The 16162-nt window shown below is 39.5% G+C and overlaps 2 protein-coding genes across 2 annotated transcripts in view; both read left to right on the forward strand.

The window, feature by feature from the left end:
- LOC109401821 (serine/threonine-protein kinase 32A) overlaps window positions 1-16162 on the forward strand; it is a 551348-nt gene that overhangs the window by 380958 nt on the left and 154228 nt on the right. The window contains exon 7 of the mRNA XM_062844769.1: window positions 4776-4813. Within this exon, the coding sequence (XP_062700753.1) occupies window positions 4776-4813 (38 nt within the window). The remainder of the gene's footprint in view (window positions 1-4775; window positions 4814-16162) is intronic.
- LOC134285094 (uncharacterized) lies at window positions 11540-14784 on the forward strand. The gene is made up of 2 exons (XM_062845141.1): window positions 11540-12189; window positions 12271-14784. Exons 1-2 carry the CDS (start codon window positions 11739-11741, stop codon window positions 13668-13670), a joined length of 1851 nt encoding a protein of 616 aa, XP_062701125.1. The 5' UTR covers window positions 11540-11738; the 3' UTR covers window positions 13671-14784.

Genomic DNA, 16162 nt, shown 5'->3' on the forward strand with positions numbered 1-16162 from the left:
ATTGGTCCAGTAACCGCGGTTGATTATGCAACGTTACTCAGTATAACAGATATGGCTGCTGTTACAAGTGTAGACCTGAAGTTCTGAACTCCAAGGTAGTTTGGCTGACTTGGAATATCCCTATAGTGTCTATAAATGACATTGTAGATGTCAAGAGCTTCGCTGATCCCAGTAGAATATGCAATGCTATTATTTGTGACGAAAATACATAAAATTATTCTTGTAGATTTGAAGGACTTCACTATAGGACAGTTTGGAACACCTAAAACATCCTAGAATATAAAACACCTTTTGATATTCTTGACTAAGGCTAAATGAATACAAGTTCTGCTTTTAGAACAACTGATATGTCAATTATTTCGTTTTTCCAAATTTCATGGTGTTGAGGATGTTCTAGGTTATCAATGAAGTCCCAAATACATATAATCTCATTTTTCCCTAATAGAAAACTCAATTTGCAACAACTTTGCCGAAGACAGTATTCTGTTTTATCGAGTGGGTGAATTTATACAGCCGTTTCTATGTTGGGGTCATATATGACCCCTCTGACTCCAAAGGGTTAAGCAAAAATAAAGTTGATTTCATGGTATGCTATGATTTTTATTCCATGTCAAAGTTGAACCGGGCGATTTTGTATACCTGGGGTCCATTTGGACCACAAATTGAATTCTCTATATCTTTTGATTCTGTTGTTTTAGAATATTCATGTCTTCGGCAAGTTTGTTCGGTAAGTCAAACGTCATCTGGTGGTAAATTGGTTAATTTGAAATTTCCCTACTAGATGGCGCTATTAGGCATCAACAATCTAGTAATATAATGTCTTCAAACAAAATAACCGGAAGATCTAGAGCTTGTAGAATTGTCACGTCCTTGGGAAAGTTGCTCAGTAAGTCGAGCGCTTACAGATAATGGACCGATTGATTCGAAATTCCACCACAAGGTGGTGCTAGTGAGCATGTAAATTTTGTATTTCATATATCTCTGGATCCTTATCACTTTGAAAGATGACGCCTTCGAGAAAGTTGTTGTGTTGATCAAGTACTTCCAGATGTTGGGCCGTTTGATTTGAAATTCCACACATAGGTGGCGCTAGTGAGCATGCAAATTTTACATCTCATATATCTCAGGATCCTGATCACATAGAAAGATGGTGTGTTCGACAAAGTTGGTTCATAGGTCGAAAACTTACAGATGATGCAAAATTTGATTCGGAAATCCACACATAGGTGGCGCTACAGAGTATGAAAATTTTATATTTCAAATATCTCTGGATTCTCATAACTCTTTTACCGTATATACTATCTTCAGCAAAGATGTTTGGTAGGTCAAGAATTTACAGATAATGGACCGTTTAATTCGAACATCTGTCACTATATGACGCTAGTGAGCATAACATTTTTGAATCATTTATACATCAAGATTCAAATTATTTAGAAAAATTTGAAGATTCTGCAAATAAGTTGCAAGATCTTATAAATGATAAGTCATTATACTCTGAATTTCACTCATAGGTGGCGTCAATGAGCATGCAGTTTGTATATCTCATATAGAACAAGATTATATTTGGCAGGGATGGCATACCGCGCCGAAATTGCGCCCATTTACGCTCATCTTGCACTGAAGCACGCAGTTTCATTCACCTTTCAAAAGAGAAAAAGAGGAAATCGCACAATTAACGCTTACCACTATGCCTCCAGCGCCGCTCTCTCTGTTGCTGAAACAGTATGTTACACCATCCAGTATGTTTGACGATGCTATCCGCACGGCCTTAAGTTCACCATGTAAGTAGAAGAAACATATACCCACACATAAATTGTACTCATAATCACTATGTTGTACAGCGTGAGCCACGACGCAAAAAGTAACTAGTTCAACAAAATGGGTAAACCTGAAATGTATGGCAATGAATCCTGAGATATATGATATACAGGGTGTTAGGTTCGTGAGTGCAAACTTTTTAAAGGGTGATAGAGGACCATAAATGGTGAAAAAATTGTTCTACGCATATGGTCAAATCTCAACCGTTACGTAGTTATTGAACTTCCCATGTTTTTGACTCTCATAGTCTTAACTGGCTATAACTTGAAAATGGTCGAACTTATCGCAATTTTTTGACCCTTATTCGAAAGATTATTGAATTTTCTATCAAATGGCATCTTTGAATCGATTGGTTTAGTTAATTAACTAAGTTTTCTAAAGCAAAACAGCTAAAAATAGTGTGTTTTAATTTGTTTTTGTCAATTATCTTTGAAACATGCGTAATAAATTAAAATTCTTTCTTTGGCAAAGTTATGGCCCCTGTTCAACTCTACAATTCGTTCTTTGACACCAAACTTCTAGCTCTTATCGTTTTCTAGCAATTTTGATTTAAATGTGCGGCACAGTGCGCAAAAATGTGCTTACCTTGACAGTTGCAAATTTTTGACCTGAAATGCGATGTTTAAATCGAAATTGCAAGAAAACAATAAGAGATAGACGCTTGATGTCAAAGAACGAATGGTAGAGTGGAACAGGAGCCACAACTTTGCCAAAGAAAGAATTTTAATTTATTACGCATGTTTCAAAGATAATTGATAAAAACAAATTAAAACACGCTATTTTGAGCTAGTTTGCCCTAGAAAACTTAGTTATTTAACTAAACCAATCGATTCAAAGATGCCATTTGATAGAAAATTCAATAATCTTTCGAATAAGGGTAAAAAAATTGCGATAAGTTTGACCATTTTCAAGTTATAGCCAGCTAAGGCAATGAGAGTCACAAACATGGAAAGTTCAATAACTACGTAACGGTTGAGATTTGACCATATGCGTAGAACAATTTTTTTCCCCATTTATGGTCCTCTATCACCCTTTAAAAAGTTTGCACTCACGAACCTAACACCCTGTATTTAATTTGCATGCTCGGTACCGCCCCCGGCATGTGGAGTTCCGAATTATACGGCCCATTAACTGTAAGTCGTTGATCTACCCAACAACTTTGCTGAAAAGCCCACGTTTCTTTGAGCTTGGAATACGAAAATATATGACATATACAATTTGCATGCTTACCAGTGCCATCTACGTATGGCGAATTTCCAAATTTAACAGTCCATGGTCTGTAAGTACTTGACCTACGCAACAACTTTTCCGAATACTCTAACTTTCTAAGTGATCAGAATCCTGCGATATATGAAATATGCGTGCTCAGTAACGCCACCTATACGTGAAGTTCCAAATCAAACGGCACATCATCTGTTAGTCCTTGACCTACTCATCAACTAAGCCGGAGATATCATCTTTCTAGGTGCTCAGAATCCTAAGATACATGAAATATAAAATTTGCACGATTAGTTGCGCCATCTATGTGTGGAATTTTCAAACAAACGGTCCATCATTAGTAAACACTTGACCCAATAAACAACTTTGCCAAAGGCACCAAATTTCTATGTGGTCAGGATCTGGGTATAAATGTGATCATATAATTAATACTTACATGCTCACTAGCGCCACCTATGTGTGAAGTTCCGAATCAAACGGACCGGCATCTGTCAGTCCTTGAGCTATTCAACAACTTTGACGAAGGTACCATAATTCTAGGTGATCAGGATCCTGAGATATATTAATATTAATATAAAATTTGCACGTTCAGTAGCACCATCTACTTGTGAAATCTTCAAACAAACGGTCGATCATCCCAACAACTTTGCTGAAGACACCGATCTTCTAATAAGTCAGGATCATGAGATACAGAAGAACAAATTTGGGGTCCTAATGGACCCCAGGTATCCGAAATGGACCATCATTTAAGGTTTCCTGTAGAGGGTTAAGAATATTCATACCTTCAATTTTATTGTTTTGTAAATTTTCCTACAAATTAAGTCTGACTTTTCCGTTAATGATATGATTTGCATCAAGCTAACGCAAAAACTAAGTTCGGATGATCGAAAGATATTATATTCAGCTTTTTAGTCATGCCAAAAGATTTGAAATTAAAATTCCCCATAATTCAATACTTGAGAATTTCAGTAAACTAGGGTGAGTACTATACTGAGTAGTATAGAACGAGCTCACCTATTTTCATGGAAACGGCCTATCTACTGCACTAGCACTCTCAAATACGCGCGCTAGAAACAGTTCACTCCCAATGAGGCTTGTTATATGATGACAATATGGTAGAAAGCAGGAAGACATAAGAAAAGACACAAAAAAAGAAAAAAAATGTAATAAAATAGAAAAAGATTAAATAAAATTAAATTATATAAAACCAAATGTTATAATATAAAATAAAAAATGGAAACACGTAAGGAAAGATTTAAAAAGTTAACAGCAAACTAAATTTGGTAAAAGATGTAAAATGCCAACGATAAATAATATATTCTTTGAGTATGCAATTTCCTCCAAGTTTTCCTTACACCATTCGAGTTCAAAAATCGTAAATAAGTGCACTTCATTCAATTTCATGATTATGATGATGCCCTGTGATCATGAAAAGATGAGACGACGGAAAACATAGTTCAATCCTGTAATTTCATGTGGCTCCCAATCCGTGCCGCATGATACCGAAACCGACACTCCCTCGCAATAACAATAAATAATGCATAGCGAATTCCTCATTTTATTAGCTCGTTTATTTTCCGACATATTTGCGCTGATGGAGCGAGCGCGCGCGCACATTTTTTCCGTCCAGAATCATAAAATATTCATGTGATTTTTTTCGCTCTCTTATCCTTTTTCATATGACTGTGCTGGAAAACTACCAACCACCATCGTGGCGGCGGTGGTGCGGCAACCCAAAGGGATATCAAGCCGGACAACATTCTGCTCGATGAGGAAGGTGAGTTCGTAGTTGTTATGGTGTTGTTTCGTTATTTTTTGCCTTTCTCGTACACTTAGTGTGCTGGAAAGGCTATATGTTCACTCCAAAAATGACTTTTTGATAGAAGGCCCGGAGGGTCGAGTCACATATAGTGTGTGTGTGTATGTGTGTATGTGTGTGTACAAAAAAAACTCACATCACTTTTTGGCAGTAAACCTCAACCGATTTTAATGACCGACGGTTCATTCGACGCGGAATCTGGTCCCATTGATTCCTATTGAAAATGGTTCGGATCGGTCCAGCCGTTCCGGAGTTATGGCCATTTAGGTGTTCCGGATCAGTACCCTTTTAAGGGGCCGTACATAAAAATGTAGCAAACACATCCATGCGACACATCAAACTGCGGCATTTTCGATAACCTGATAAACAGTTAGCAATAAAACAATCTCAGACCTTATCTGAACTGGTTGTGTTCCGGAACCGGTTCCGGATGTCCCGCCGGAAGTGGCCAAATATAAAAGTGATTTAAAACTATGCATGTGACACATCAAATTGCGGCAATTTCGATAACCTGATGAACAGTTAGCAAGAAAACAGTCTCAGACCTTATCTGAACCGGATGTGTTCCGGAGCCGGTTCCGAGTGTCCCACCGGAAGTGGCCAAATATTAAAGTGAACCAAATCCATGCATGCGGCATATCAAAGCGCGGTTTTTTTGACAATGAAAGGTTGGAATAAAAAGACTCAGACCATATCTGAACCGGTAGTGTTTCGGAACCGGTTCCGGATGTCCCACTGGAAGTGGTTAAATATAAATTTGATCCAAACCCATGCATGCGACACATCAAACTGCGGAAATTTCGATAACCTGATGAACAGTTAGCAAGAAAACAGTCTCAGACCATATCTAAACCGGTAGAGTTCCGGAACCGGTTCCAGATGTCCGCCGGAAGTGGTTCAATATAAAAGTGATTTAAAACCATCTCAGACCATATCTGAACCGGTTCCGGGTGTCCCGTTGGAAGTGGCCGTATATAAAATTGAACAAAATTTTTTGCATGCGGCACATCAAATCCCGGCTTGTCCGTCAAAATGATGACCGGTTATCAAGGAAGTAGGCTAAGATCACATTAGGGACTATCAGTAGTTCCGAAACTAGTTCCGGGTTCCCCTCCGAAAGCGCCTAAACATAAAATTGGCGAAGATCACAAAGTAATCTGTGATTGTGAATAAAGTTAACCTTCTTCATGCATTAGCTGACGCTCACCCCGCTGCTATAGTGCATGGAATGGGATCATAATGACCACGGCTAGGGTTAAGGTGGTCAAGCAGTCAACTGAGAGGTCTGATATTTTTCAGCTCTGTTTTGCTGTTGAACATAACATCGAAATATGTACCATCAATAAGTCTTCCATATCGATGATGGCTTTGTTAAAATTGTTGATTTTTTATATAAAGTGTTCACAAGATTCAGATACATATTGGCTAACGTCGACGGAAAGTTCATGAGTACATATTCGACGAGAAAGGCACTATCACCACTAGGTGGATTAATCTGGTTTTTTTCTGTTGCTTTGCTCGATGGCTGTCAGTTGCTCCGGGAGAACGTGAGCTAGATCCACGTGGATGGTAGTGGATAGGGAAAAAGAAATAATGCTGAGTAAATTCCTCGTTGATTTGTTTTACAATTTCGGGAATAACGTTTGAAAAGAGCAGGACAACGGTCGCAAATTTGCGTTGATATTTATAACAACGTAAACAATTCATTCCATTCCAAATGTTGGTCTGGCAGTTTTGGGAAACCTGGTTTCGTAGAAAACACAATATGAATACGCTAGAATTTTGTTTCGCTTCAATTGAAAGCATGAGTGGTGAATATTAAATTAATTTGTGGAGCTTATTTGTTTCTGTTATACCAAACGGATTGAATAACATTATTAGGTAGCAATCAATAAAACCATTTATTATGTGGACGTCTTACTGGGAAAATTGTGATGAGTATAATGAATTTTCCAACTTAGTCATGGACGAGGGTATTTTCAAATGAAAGGATAAAACAATTACATGGATGGTGCCAAGCTAATAAACTTTTGTAATTTTTGCTGATCAACATTGTGCTTATAAATCAATGGCCGAAAGCATATTCAGATGATTATTTCTTCTTTTGTAAGAACAACTCTAGCTCAACGCGCGAACCGCGTAGACATGACTTTTTTCAATTTAAATGAAAATTAAATAATGGGGGTGCGTAAGGCCGATGCAAATATTTAATTTGTTTTATGTCACCCCCCCCTTCAAAAATCCTAAAATATTGAAGGGGCGAAAAAAAAACATGGCGTCCCATGACTCCATTTTCTTCCAAAAATACAAGCAACTATTTTTCAAAAGTTGAAAAATATTTTTTCAATAGTTGGTAAGTTTTTTAACTTTTTAATATTTTTTTTGTTTGTTCCTTATTTATTTATGTCCCCCACCACTCGTACCTGATGAGAGGCCTCGGACATAAAAGAAAAATAATATTTACATCGGCCTAAATAAAAAAAAAAACACATTAAAAGAGGAAAATTTGTGCATAAGTTGAATATACGTTCAAAGGGGGTTCAGAGGCGTTTCAAATTGATTATGATGGTTTCATGGGATAACGGAGGTTTCAAGGGCATTTCGAGGCATTTCAGGTCAGGGCCGTATCAGCGGGTTTCAAGAACACCCTTAAATTGTGTTGGGGTCTCTAAAAATCCTCTGAAATGCCTCCAAAATCCCCTCATCCCCCCTCTAACCCTATGTAACGCACCTGAGACTCTCCGAAACCTCCAAAGACGCCTTCGAAACCAGCCTTCAAATGCCTCCGAAACCCCCTTGAGACCCACTCGGACTCCATGTGACGCCCTTTTTTTCTCGAATTTTTATTTTTCGTTGATTTCTATAACGAGCAAATGAAAACAATTTTTGAGATGTTTGATATCAAAAATCTATTCTTTGAACAAGTTTCAATAAAAAAATATAAATCTATGCATGTTTTCCTACATCCGATTTAAGTGAAAGCAAATTAAAAAAAAAATAATAAAAAGGAAAAAAAATGAAACTTGATAAATGTTTTCCTAGATGGTATGAAAATTCACATATTTTAGAAATAATTGATCCTTTTTGTGTTAAAAACTGTAAAATAGTGTAAAAAATCACGAATAATATTTCACAAGTTCCCATACGTTTTTCTTATTAATTTTTAAATTCGCTGTAACTTAAGTTTGTTTGTAGTAAAAAAATATTCATAGTTTTTTCATTGAAACTTATAAGGGGATTTTTTTTATTACCGTACGGGTTTGGGTCGAAGGGTCTCAGATTTTCATGAAACTTTTTCCACATGCAGAGCTCATCCATATATGAATAAAAACAAATTGAAAAAAAAAAATCAGGGTCGCCTATTTTCCCGGAAAACTCAGGTGGAATTTTTTGTTTTCCCCTGACACTACTTACTTTGAAAAATCATAACTGAAGAACAAAGAATCGTAGGAAAAAAGTTTTTTTAAGAAAATGAAAGCAATTTTTCTCAGAAATCAAAAAAAAAATATGAAGTGGAAAAAGTTTTTCACAAAATTTTCCACAGTTGAGAAAATTTGTATAGAAAATTCGGAAAAACTATGCCCGAGCTCGTGGAAAAATAAAAAAAAAATTGAGAAGGTCATTTCATAAGCTTTAATCGCTCAAATTTTAGGAATGCACTTTTTTTTCGTTTTTGAGTTATGGCCAATTATGTTGAAAAATGTCCAAATGTGCCATATAAGCCTTTTCTTTGAAAAATCAAAAGTCAAGAACGAAGCATCGTAGAAGCAAAGTTTCTGAAAATGAAAGCAAATTTTCTCAGAAATTAAAAAAAAAAATATGAAGTGGAAAAAGTTTTTCACAAAATTTTCCACCGTTGAGGAAATTCATAAAGTAAAAATTTTCAAAAAAATATTTTTGAGAAGGTGATTCCATAAGCTTTGATCGCTGCAATTTTTGGAATGCACATTTTTTTCTTTCCTGAGTTATGGCCAATTTTGTGAAAATTGACCATGTTAGCCTATATTAGGGGTTCTCAAACTTATCCAGCTTGCGACCCCCTTTTGATTTTTTAAACTTTGGCGACCCACAATACGTATTTTAAAAAAAACGTCATTTTTTTTGCAAAATTTGGACTGACTTTATAAATGAGTAAATTTTATCACTTTCATAGGTCTTGATACAATTCCGCTACGTAGCATTTAAACTAAAAAATATTTTTTTTATTTTCAATTCATAGTGCTCTTTTTGCTTTTTTTTTTGGAAAAGTCTAAGTGAGGTGGTGCCCTAGTGTTCGGTTTCAGTAAACTCTTAGTCTTAAAAATTTTAGATAAGTTTCCAAGTTTCTAATATATTTAACCAGTCTGGCTTCATGCAACACTACAGAACATGTTTAAGGTATTCACTCGCACATTCTCGATAAAAAAAAAAACAAAAACATACAATTTATACAAAGTCTTTGAAGATAAGTGGTTAGCATAAAATTCTGCAGAACTTTAAAATCTACTTTAAAAGATCGAATTGAAAACGCTATAAATATTTACAGCGAGTGAGTGAATTTCCTTCATACACACTTATTTTATTTCTATTTTTATTGAAATCACTTTTCAGTTGTTTCAGTGTTTCAGTTTCCGTAAAAGTTCAAATTATTGATATTTAGCAGAATTTTGTAGAAGTTTAGCTTTACGAAATTCGGTAAAAGTAACTTTTCTTGTCAAAGTTTAGTATTTTTTGTTGAATTTTAGTAAACACGTTGTGTTGTGTAAATCTAATTTGAAATGCAAGCTGCAAGCAACAGCTTGAACTCAGTTTTCTTCCAGAATACAGGTTAAACTTAAATTTTTTTTTTCCAAACTGTTTATTTATTTTGGCTCAATTGTTTAATATAAAACTCTACGGAGCCGACAACTGGTCAAATATTTAAATTTAAATATTCTACTGTCATACAAAAATTTACTAATAAAAAACTCGTCTTGTGCACTTTTTCTTCGGTCGTGGTACTGAACTGGAATTGGAACCACCACTCGAAGCAGCAAATTGAGCTCGCCGCTGAGCCGCCTGTGGGTTTGCTACTACTTCCTGTACACAGTTGGACGTTCCTTCCAATGCGTCACCTTTTTCTCCCGAAATTGTTTCCTCTGTAGAGATTGTTTCTGCTCTGTCCTCTATCCCGCAAACGTCTAGCTGTATCCGATCCGTTTCTTCTTCTTCCTCCAAAACTTCAATGATCTCGTCCTGCAATGTTCCTGATTCTCCACCGGTGTTACTACGTTCCCAGATACAATTCCAGCATACGAAATTTGTTTCTGCTTCCCCATTTTGTTCTGCGCTTGTCGCTGAGGGCAGGCGTCCTTCCTGTGGCCTATCGCTTGACACGAAAAACATGTTTCCTTTAATCCATCGTAGTACACTCTTCCTTCCCGGTTGGCGACACCAATCGTCGATGGGATATTTATTTCGACATCCATATGCACCCCTCGCACTCCGGTAGATATGTGCCCAAGACCCGAGGATGGCGGGAACTTTTCGCGGATAACACGATGCACCTTTCCAAATGCTCCAAGAGCCACCGACAAACTTTCATCGGACAATTCCGGAGGTAGATCAAATAAACGGATGTACCGCACATTGGTACCCGCTATCGACATCTGTACTTCTATGGACTCCCCACTTGCGTAAACAAATTGTAGCGGTTCCGCGTTCTTCCGAAGAGATTCTTCCATAGCTTCACGGGATGCGAATTTCACAAAAAGCGAACGGTCATGAGCTGTTTTATATACTGTTTCTATCAGCATTACATCTGTGTCTAACCGCTTCATGAAGCTCGCGACTTCCATCCAAGACGGCCGTGGACTGCCCGGCGGAAATCGGAACTGAACGGTATTAACAAACAGTTCGCTCATATTGATAACGTTGACTTGGTGCTATTTCTGCAGCACAGAACGCACAACCAGCGGACAATAGAGTGATGGATCGACAAAAGAGTACAAGCGCGCGTGATTCGATTCGATTGTATCGAAGCAAAAGCAAAAGCAAAAAAACTGACCGAGTAGTACAGTCCGTCTGCATCCGACGACAGCAGCGGCAAAACTCAAACCTAAAATTTTACCAGAAACTTAAAACTGTTGATTGAAAACTCTTAGCTTTAGAATCGATTTTAGAATGCTGACAGCAATCTCAATATTCAATATAACCCAGATCCCGCCTCTGCTGTTATCTCGACTAGACGTCGTCGTTTCTTTGGGAAGCCCGATAAGCCGCAGCCACATCCTGCTATAACTGGCACTTCAGAATCGGTATCACCGTCATTTGGAAATATTGTTGCTGCCGCTCCTAGTCCAAAATTTTGGTTATATCTGTCTCGGATATCCCGCGATGTTACCCCTGAACAAGTGCGAGCTTTGGTTTCAAATCGTTTGGACACGGACGACGTCGATGTTGTTCGTCTCGTTGCAAAAAATCGTGATTTGAGCACTTTATCGTTCGTTTCCTTCAAAGTGGGATTGAACAACAGTCCCAAGTAACACACTTGTCACCGAAGAGTCACGGCGGCGCAGGTTTATGTTGCGCAAAAGTCACTGTGACTTACTTCTAGCAAGTAAGTGTTTATTTGTTAGAAGTAAGTCACAGTGACTTCTGCACAACAAAAACCTGCGCCGCCGTGACTCTTCGGTGACAAGTGTGTTACTTGGGGTGTCAAGGGCAGAGCTATGTCGAATTCAACTTGGCCCAAAGGAATCCTATTTCGAGAGTTCCAGGATAATCGTTCTACGCAAAATTTTTGGATGCCGCAATTGACACCGAATCGCACCGATGTAGTCAACCCTTCTACCAACGTTTTCGCACCGGCGGGGGAATCCTGCACGATGGAATAAGGACACCGCGACGCACATTAAAAAGCACTATGGAGGCCCCCGCTCAGCTCGACACAGTCCCGCCTTTTGCTGCCAGCGCTCATCACAGCCGTCGTGGTCCTGCTGTCGAGTCTGCAGTTGGGGACCTCCAGCCTGCTTTTACAGGCAAGTACGTACAATACCAAACTCTCTCCCTGCCTGATCGCAATTCCGTTTCCAGACTGTGCCCTTCGAAGGGTAATCCCCCTTGTCTGAAATCATCATCCAGTGATCTCTCACTTATCAACGCATCATCTTCGCACGGCTGTTCAAGCCCATCGCCACTCAACCCGGGACGCTCGACACTAAGCACTATGGAAGCCCCGGATCCGCCTAGCTCAGTCGCGCCTTCTGCATCTGTTACGACCGATTACCTGCCAATCTCAACTCGTTCCGACCATCCAAGTCGTCCCGGCCCTGAGTCTAGTGCTGGTGATGGGGTCTTCCAAGCTACCAACCAAGGCATGTATACCATCCATAGCGGTAATTCTCGTCCTGATGAATATTCACCTCGTAGGTCGGCGCCTCATGTAAACAATGCAGATCAGCCCGCTACAAATGTCCTCTTATACTACCAAAATGTTGGTGGTATTAACAGCTCCGTTGCCGAATACCAGCTCGCCCTTAGCGACGGGTGCTACGATGCTTACGCCTTCACTGAGACCTGGCTGAAGGATTGTACAACGTCTAAGCAATTGTTCGATGACTCGTTCTCCGTTTACCGACAAGATCGATCGTCCATCAATAGCAACAAGAGTACAGGGGGTGGCGTTTTATTAGCAGTGCGCTCCAGGTTCAAATCCCGCTTAGTCAACCCTCCAAATTCATCGATCGAACAGCTGTGGGTGGCCATTTCTACCGAAGATGCGACGATTTATGTTTGCGTCATTTATATTCCTCCGGATCGAATCAATGATTCAAGCGTGATTGAGACACACGTGGATTCACTTAACTGGGTAGTGTCGCAAATGGGGCCTAGAGACAATTTTGCCATTCTTGGTGATTTCAATTTGAGCTCGATTGCTTGGCAGTGCAGTTCTTTTGGGTTCTACTTTCCGTGCATTTCTCGATCCTCAATGGGCCAACCTTCGCGCGACCTGCTTGATGCTTACAGTACCGCTGGACTCAGACAGATGGTTGGAGTTGAAAACGAGAATAACCGTTCACTTGATCTATGCTTTGTGAGTGAAGAGCTAGGAGTGAATTGTTCGGTAATGCAAGCTCCAGCACCGCTCGTCAAACAAGTTAGACATCACCCGCCTCTACTATTGAATCTCAAAATGAACCCCTGTCGAAGCTTTCAAGACACTTCAGAAAGTGTCTCTTATGACTTCAGTCGAGCCAATTTCGCTGAAATGAATGATTTCCTGTCACAGTTGGACTGGAGTGAGATTCTTAGCGATTCCGATCCTAACCTCGCCGCGTCGACTCTGTCTGGAGTACTACTCTATGCAATCGACCAGTTTGTTCCAGCTATGCCTTATCGCAAACCAGCTAAACCGGTTTGGTCGAACGCTACTCTCAAAAACCTCAAAAGGGAGAAGCAGGCAGCTTTGAGGCGTCACAGTAAATACCGTACGGACTCAACGAAAGCCAGTTATTTGGAAGTGAACTCTGCATACAAGCATCTGAACAATTGCCTCTACAACGCTCATTTAAGCCGACTCCAGAGCCGCCTTAAGACTAACCCTAAGAGCTTTTGGCGTCACGTCAACGACCAACGAAAGGAATCAGGGCTGCCGTCTACGATGAACGATGGATTGCGAGAAGCTGATACTACCACCGATATTGCCGACATGTTCCGTTCTCAATTCAGCAGCGTCTTCGTTAATGAGCAACTTGACCCTCAGGATGTTACCAACGCAACACAGAATGTTCCTAGTTTTCCAGCATCCGGGCTGCAGATCGCCGTCACCAACGATGCTATAATTGACGCATGTTAAGATTTGCAGTCCTCCACTGGATGTGGTCCGGACGGTATCCCTTCGCTTGTGCTTAAACGTTGTGTGACCTCTCTGGCTGCACCACTGTGCACCGTGTTCAACCTCTCTCTGCAAACTTGCATTTTTCCTGATTGCTGGAAGCAGTCACATGTTTTTCCCGTTTTCAAGAAAGGCTGCAAACATAGAGTCTCAAACTACAGGGGTATTGCTTCCTTGTGCGCTATATCGAAGCTGCTGGAGCTGATCGTTCTGCACAAGTTAGTTCAAAGCTACGCACATTATATATCCCAGGATCAATACGGATTTGTTCCAAAACGATCGACCACCACCAACCTGACGTGTTTTACATCGTACCTGATACGTCAGTTCCAAAGCGGTCTTCAAGTTGATGCCATATATACCGATCTTTCCGCCGCCTTCGATAAAATGAATCACCAAATCGCACTGGCCAAATTCGACAAATTGGGCATGAACAACGACTTCCTCATCTGGCTTCGATCGTATCTGACTGGTCGCAGTATGTCGGTGAAAATTGGTGACTACGTCTCTTCGCCGTTTACAGTCTGGTCCGGTGTTCCTCAAGGTAGTCACCTTGGACCGTTCCTGTTCCTGCTGTATATGAACGATGTCAACTGTACTTTGAAATGCCTGAAACTATCATATGCTGATGACCTGAAGCTGTACTTCCAGATAAAGCAACGTCAGGATGCAGTGTTTTTGCAACAACAGCTGGAAGCCTTTGCGGTTTGGTGTAGTTTAAACCGTATGTCCCTAAATGTATCGAAGTGCTCTGTTATATCGTTCAGCCGTAAGAAAAGCACGTTTCACTTCGACTATGCTTTGGGTGGTGTCAAGTTGAAACGTGAATCGACTGTTAAGGATCTGGGAGTATTGCTGGACTCTAAATTGACATTTAAGGACCATGTTGCCTATGTTGTGGCCAAAGCTTCATCTCAACTCGGTTTCCTTTTCCGATTTGCCAAGTCGTTTAAGGACATCTACTGCTTGAAGTCGTTGTATTGCTCTATTGTGCGTCCCATTCTGGAATATTCGGCAGTCGTCTGGGCCCCGTACTACGCCAACGAGATTTAGCGCATAGAAAGTGTACAGCGGAAGTTTGTAAGTTTTGCGCTACGCCACCTTAGATGGAGAAACCCTATTGTCTTGCCTAGCTACGTGAGCCGCTGTCAGCTCATCAACTTGGAGCCTCTGAGTGCGAGACGCAATGTAGCCAAAGCTTGTTTTGTAGGAGATTTACTGCAAGCCAACATCGATTGCCCCGCTCTGCTTGGTATACTACAAATCAACACACGCCGTCGTAGTCTTCGATCACATCCGTTTCTCAACCTACCGCCAGCGAGGACCAACTACAGCCAACATGAGCCGATTCGTGATATGTCCCGTTTGTTTAACACATGCTATTTTGTATTTGATTTTAATGTGTCCCGTGATGTAAATAAGCGTAGTTTTAAGCGTGTATTTTGTTAGTTTTATGTAATGTCATAGGTGTTGTATTCGGGTGTCATTGGGGTAAATATTTTACCTGTTGACTTAATATGTAAATAAATAAATAGGTAAAGAGATTATGACTTATAATACATAATTTTGAATAGAATTAAGGGTAAACCCAATTTCTAGAAATAACTCTGCCAATTTATTACAGTATCGCCCAAGCCTTCGCGACCCACCAAAAATCGGCCCGCGACCCATCAGTGGGTCGCGACCCACAGTTTGAGAAATGCTGTAGGGCCTATATTATATGGCAACAAAATTGGCCATAACTCAGGAACAAAAAAAAGTGCATTCCAAAAATTTCAGCGATCAAAGCTCATAAAATTACCTTCTCAATTTTTTTTTTCGAAAATTTTCCGCGAGTTCGTGCATAGATTTTCCGGCTTTTCTTTATGATTTTTCACAACAGTGGAAAATGTTGTGGAAAGCTTTTTCCAGTTCATATTTTTTTTGGATTCCTGAGAAAATTTGCTTTCATTTTCATTAAAAACTTTGTTTCTACGATAATTCGTTCTTGAGTTATGATTTAAAAAAAAGGCTCATATGGCATATTTGGACATTTCAGGCCAAACATTTCAATAGCACTCATCTGCATTTTAGAGGCTCTCTTTGTTCACTTTCTCTTTCAATTATTGCAATGTATTAATACACTTTTCAACTATTTTTGCAGTATAAATCAAAAGACGATTGTTTTGACCATTGTTCAATGGAAGGAGACAATCATAATACTAATAAACAGCTGAGATATTAACGAAAGAGAGGGAAACCAAAGAGAGCCTCTCTTCTGCAGATAGGACCTTTAGACATGTTTGGCCTGATTTTTCAACAAAATAGGCCATAACTCAAAAACGAAAAAAAGTGCATTCCAAAAATTTCAGCGATTAAAGCTTATGAAGTAATGTTCTCAAAAACATTTGTTTGAAAATTTTCCACGAGTTCAAGCATCGTTTTTCCGGCTTTTCTTTACGAATTTTCTCAAC

Source organism: Aedes albopictus, chromosome 1, assembly GCF_035046485.1.
Source record: "Aedes albopictus strain Foshan chromosome 1, AalbF5, whole genome shotgun sequence".
In the NCBI taxonomy this organism is placed as follows: domain Eukaryota; kingdom Metazoa; phylum Arthropoda; class Insecta; order Diptera; family Culicidae; genus Aedes; species Aedes albopictus.